This window comes from Melanostigma gelatinosum (genome assembly GCF_949748355.1).
Source record: "Melanostigma gelatinosum genome assembly, chromosome: 18".
Lineage (NCBI taxonomy): Eukaryota > Metazoa > Chordata > Actinopteri > Perciformes > Zoarcidae > Melanostigma > Melanostigma gelatinosum.
Genome location: NC_136651.1, coordinates 1,220,907 through 1,226,495, shown reverse-complemented (window position 1 = coordinate 1,226,495; position 5,589 = coordinate 1,220,907). Strand labels below are relative to the sequence as shown.

Sequence of the window (5,589 nt, the reverse complement as noted above, 5' to 3'; positions counted from 1 at the left end):
GATACATATGTACAACAATGATACATATGTATAACAATGATACATATGTATAACAATGATACATATGTGCAACAATGATACATATGTGCAACAATGATACATATGTGCAACAATGATACATATGTGCAACAATGATACATATGTGCAACAATGATACATATGTGCAACAATGATACATATGTGCAACAATGATACATATGTGCAACAATGATACATATGTGCAACAATGATACATATGTGCAACAATGATACATATGTGCAACAATGATACATATGTGCAACAATGATACATATGTATAACAATGATACATATGTATAACAATGATACATATGTATAACAATGATACATATGTATAACAATGATACATATGTATAACAATGATACATATGTATAACAATGATACATATGTATAACAATGATACATATGTATAACAATGATACATATGTATAACAATGATACATATGTGCAACAATGATACATATGTGCAACAATGATACATATGTGCAACAATGATACATATGTGCAACAATGATACATATGTGCAACAATGATACATATGTGCAACAATGATACATATGTGCAACAATGATACATATGTGCAACAATGATACATATGTGCAACAATGATACATATGTGCAACAATGATACATATGTGCAACAATGATACATATGTGCAACAATGATACATATGTGCAACAATGATACATATGTGCAACAATGATACATATGTGCAACAATGATACATATGTGCAACAATGATACATATGTGCAACAATGATACATATGTGCAACAATGATACATATGTGCAACAATGATACATATGTGTAACAATGATATAACAGATATTAAAGTGGACTCAGTTTCTGCTAAAATTAAACAAATCGTTTGTAGAATTAAAAAATGAAATAAAAGTAAATAATTTGTCTTTTTCAAAAAAGAAAAGTGATGAAGATGAAACATGTGTTTAGTCTCCGCATCCAAATATCACTTCACTAAAATGAAAGTGGTTCTTGTATTGATGACGAATGAAATGAGTTTGTGAGACTCTGCAGGTTAAATGTGTTGCTGAGAACACAGTTTACTGCACTACAATATGTTGAAGTTATGTTCGACATGCTTTCATATTTCAGTTTATCTCTCAATACATCACAGATATGTACTGCACAGTATAACGTGTTCAACCTTTCTTTATTACGTATAAATACATAAGCAGAGATCTCACGCTCTAGTCTGGTCATCACCGGCTGCAGGAAGCCGGCGAGCTTCTGTCAGCTCTGTATTGATGGTGTGTGTGTGTGTGTGTGTGCATGTGTGTGTGTGTGTGTGTGTGTGTGTGCATGTGTGTGTGTGTGTGTGTGTGTGTGTGTGAGCGCGCGTGCGTGTGTGCGTGCGTGCGCGTGTGTGTGTGCATGACTGCGCTCATGTGACTGTCCTTCACAGTCACTGGTCAGGCTTCAGGCTCGTTGGCGATGTGAAGTGACATCTATTGATCAGCCTAGAAAACTCCCTGAATGGAGGTCTGTGACGAGAACCTGGTCCAGGATCAGTTTCTACAAACAACTCACAAGAAGACGTCCGGGTGTTATTGAAATGTGTGTTTTGGTTTATTCGCGGTTTATCATTCCATCATTTTTGAATGGTATTTACCGACTAGGAGCACAAAGTCCAGCAGTGTTCCGGAGGGGATGCTCGGATCCACAGCTGTTCTTTTGGTTCTCCTTCTGGAGTCCAGCTCGGCTCGAGCCGGTCTGGTCCTGAAGGTCCATTGAGTTTTCCTCTCGCCATCCATCGACCTGCTGAGGTTCTCCGTGGCACACGGGTCACCGTGAGCTTTACAGAACACAGAGATGTGATGACTTCAGGTTGATTCAGCGTGTTTGAAGCTGCTGACTCCACGTTTCCTCCTCTCAGTGGCTCTTCTTCTGTCTGCATGTCTCAGGATGGATCATCACGAGTGGCAGCGAGGGAGAAGTAGAGGTCACAGGCGCAACGATGATGAAGATGGTGAGAAAACATCAACGTGACGTTTACGCTCGCTGTGCTTTCTCCTAAGTTAAGGTTATTATGAAAATGACGCCATCACGTATTTTGTGTTGTACCAAATACTTGACTCTGGAAAACAATGTAATCTATTTATCCAACATGTCTCCGTCTCCAGCATGTCTCCAGCATGTCTCCAACATGTCTCCGTCTCCAGCATGTCTCCAGCATGTCTCCAGCATGTCTCCAGCATGTCTCCAGCATGTCTCCAGCATGTCTCCAACATGTCTCGTCTCCAGCATGTCTCCAGCATGTCTCCAGCATGTCTCCAGCATGTCTCCAACATGTCTCCAGCATGTCTCCAGCATGTCTCCAACATGTCTCGTCTCCAGCATGTCTCCAGCATGTCTCCAGCATGTCTCCAGCATGTCTCCAACATGTCTCCAGCATGTCTCCAGCATGTCTCCAGCATGTCTCCAGCATGTCTCCAACATGTCTCCAACATGTCTCCGTCTCCAGCATGTCTCCAACATGTCTCCAGCATGTCTCCAGCATGTCTCCAACATGTCTCCAGCATGTCTCCAGCATGTCTCCAGCATGTCTCCAACATGTCTCCAACATGTCTCCAACATGTCTCCGTCTCCAGCATGTCTCCAGCATGTCTCCAGCATGTCTCCAACATGTCTCCAACATGTCTCCAGCATGTCTCCAGCATGTCTCCAAGTGTCTCCAACATGTCTCCAACATGTCTCCAGCATGTTGGAGACATGTCTCCAGCATGTCTCCAGCATGTCTCCAAGTGTCTCCAGCATGTCTCCAGCATGTCTCCAGCATGTCTCCAGCATGTCTCCAGCATGTCTCCAACATGTCTCCGTCTCCAACATGTCTCCAGCATGTCTCCAAGTGTCTCCAGCATGTCTCCAACATGTCTCCAAGTGTCCACAAGTGTTGACAAAGCTGGAAAGAAATGGATGCTCTACGTGCGATAGATATGAAACTATTTACATCTCTACATCCTGTACTTCCAGCCTCTCCTCTCCTCTCTCCCCTCTCTCCTCTCCTCTCCTCTCTCCCCTCTCCTCTCTCCTCTTTCCTCTCCTCTCCTCTCCTCTCTCCCCTCTCCTCTCCTCTCTCCCCTCTCTCCTCTCCTCTCCTCTCTCCCCTCTCCTCTCTCCTCTTTCCTCTCCTCTCCTCTCCTCTCTCCCCTCTCCTCTCCTCTCTCCCCTCTCTCCTCTCCTCTCCTCTCTCCCCTCTCCTCTTTCCTCTTTCCTCTCCTCTCCTCTCCTCTCTCCCCTCTCCTCTCTCCTCTTTCCTCTCCTCTCCTCTCCTCTCCTCTCTCCCCTCTCCTCTCTCCTCTCCTCTCCTCTCTCTCCTCTCCTCTCTCCTCTTTCCTCTCCTCTCCTCTCCTCTCTCCCCTCTCCTCTCCTCTCTCCCCTCTCTCCTCTCCTCTCCTCTCTCTCCTCTCCTCTCACCTCTTTCCTCTCCTCTCCTCTCCTCTCTCCCCTCTCCTCTCCTCTCTCCCCTCTCTCCTCTCCTCTCCTCTCTCCTCTCTCCCCTCTCCTCTCTCCTCTCCTCTCCTCTCTCCCCTTTCCTCTCCTCTCCTCTCCTCTCCTCTCTCCCCTCTCCTCTCTCCTCCCCTCTCCTCTCTCCTCTCCTCTCCTCTCTCCTCTTTCCTCTTTCCTCTCTTCTCCTCTCCTCTCCTCTCCTCTCCTCTCCTCTCCTCTCTCCTCTTTCCTCTTTCCTCTCTTCTCCTCCCCTCTCCTCTCTCCTCTCCTCTCCTCTCTCCTCTTTCCTCTTTCCTCTCTTCTCCTCTCCTCTCCTCTCCTCTCCCCTCTCTCCTCTCCTCTTTCCTCTTTCCTCTCTTCTCCTCTCCTCTCCTCCTCCTCTCCCCTCTCCTCTCTCCTCTCTCCTCTTTCCTCTCTTCTCCTCCCCTCTCCTCCTCCTCTCTCCTCTCCTCTCCTCTCCTCTCCTCTCCTCTCTGTGTTCACTTCCTGTAGTTCAGTCAGTGTCTCCTCCTTGTTGTCACATGACTGTTGGTCTCAGATGAATCCATCATGACGTCATAGTTTCCCTGAGGAGCGCACACTTTAATGTTTCTACACAATCTGGTTAAAGTGAACATATATGTAAAATAAAATGTTTTTGATGAAATATCACAATTTCAAGCTTAGTTTTTGCAAATTTTTGTGACACATGATGTGTTCAAGGACCATCGGAGGGATGAAGATATGACGATAATGACATGTTTCACAGCTTCTGGCTGATCAGTGTTTCGGCGATTGTTTACAGAAAACATGATTTTTAATTCACTGGCGGGTTTTTGGGGTTCAGAGGGTCAAAGAAGGACATACCCTAGAGCAGGGGTCTCAAACTCATTTCCACTCCGGGCCACATCAGCATCACGGTCGCCTCAAAGGGCCGGTTGTAACTGTAAGACTGTGTAACTGTAACTTCTCCTAACATATTGGTAAATAACTGTCTCTGCATTTGATTATTGATTATTCAAGTGTAAAAATATTGTACATGCAGTTATATAAATGTAAACATATATTTAAGCACATTTCTGTTATAACTTAAATCCTTTTAATTGAGGGTTCAGAAACCCACATTACTCTATCAAAGATCAAACTATTAAAGAAAATATCAAAGACAAATATCAAACACAAGTTATTATAATAACTTTGTTCAAAGCTTAAAATCCTTTCAAGGGTGCGTTTGCACAATCCCACATGAAGTATTTCATGTGTTGTAAAGCCACGTTTGAAGTAGTCTTCAATGTACTCACAATACATTTACATGTCAAAGGTGCAGTAACCAGCCAATTCGCGGATTCGCGGGCCACATAAAATGACGTGGCGGGCCGGATTTGGCCCGCGGGCCGGGAGTTTGAGACCCCTGCTAGAGGATCCTGTTCCTCTGTGTGTGTGTGTGTGTGTGTGTGTGTGTGTGTGTGTGTGTGTGTGTGTGTGTGTGTGTGTGTGTGTGTGTTCACTGCTCTGTTACACGATGACGACTCTCTTCCACAAAACTCCCCACGCGTTCCCTCACTGACCCGTCCCTCTGTTCCCTCTCTCAGAGGCCCAGCCGCTCTACATCGGTGTTCCCGTTTCCCAGAGACGGAAAAGGCGCAGACATCACTCCAACGGCAGCGACGTTGACCGGGACTCGCGGCACTCGCACTACGATCACCACACGCACCGCGAGCACTCGCACCGCGGGTATCACCACGAGCGAGAGGGCCACTACGGCGATGACGAGGGCAGCGCGGAGCGTCACGAGCACACCGACCCCTCAGGTTACAATCTATCCGTCTGTGATGTCATGTTATCTCATTGTCTGTGTAGTATCCTGAACTCAATACAATAAAATGTTGAGCATATTCCTTATGAGTAGCAAAGCCATGTTGAGTGGCCTGTGCAGTGATGTCACGTGGGAGGATGTGTGCCTGTGTGCACTGGGGTGCTGTTGTGCGCATGCGCAAAATAAACGCTCAGTGAGTTCCCAGACCAAAGAGACAATGGCGGCCTGCTCTTTTTCTCCCGTGAATGCTAGCTACTAGGAGCTACTAGCTAACCACTTTGGTGACTGTAATTGTGATGTTCACA

General features: G+C 45.7%; 1 protein-coding gene across 1 annotated transcript in view; it reads left to right on the top strand.

Moving 5' to 3' along the window:
- Positions 1-1,892: 1,892 nt before the first annotated feature.
- Positions 1,893-5,589, top strand: part of slc4a5b (solute carrier family 4 member 5b) — a 31,500-nt gene continuing 27,803 nt past the window's right edge. The window contains exons 1-2 of the mRNA XM_079289880.1: positions 1,893-2,008; positions 5,061-5,279. Coding sequence (XP_079146006.1) covers positions 1,945-2,008; positions 5,061-5,279 — 283 coding nt within the window. The 5' untranslated portion in view covers positions 1,893-1,944. The remainder of the gene's footprint in view (positions 2,009-5,060; positions 5,280-5,589) is intronic.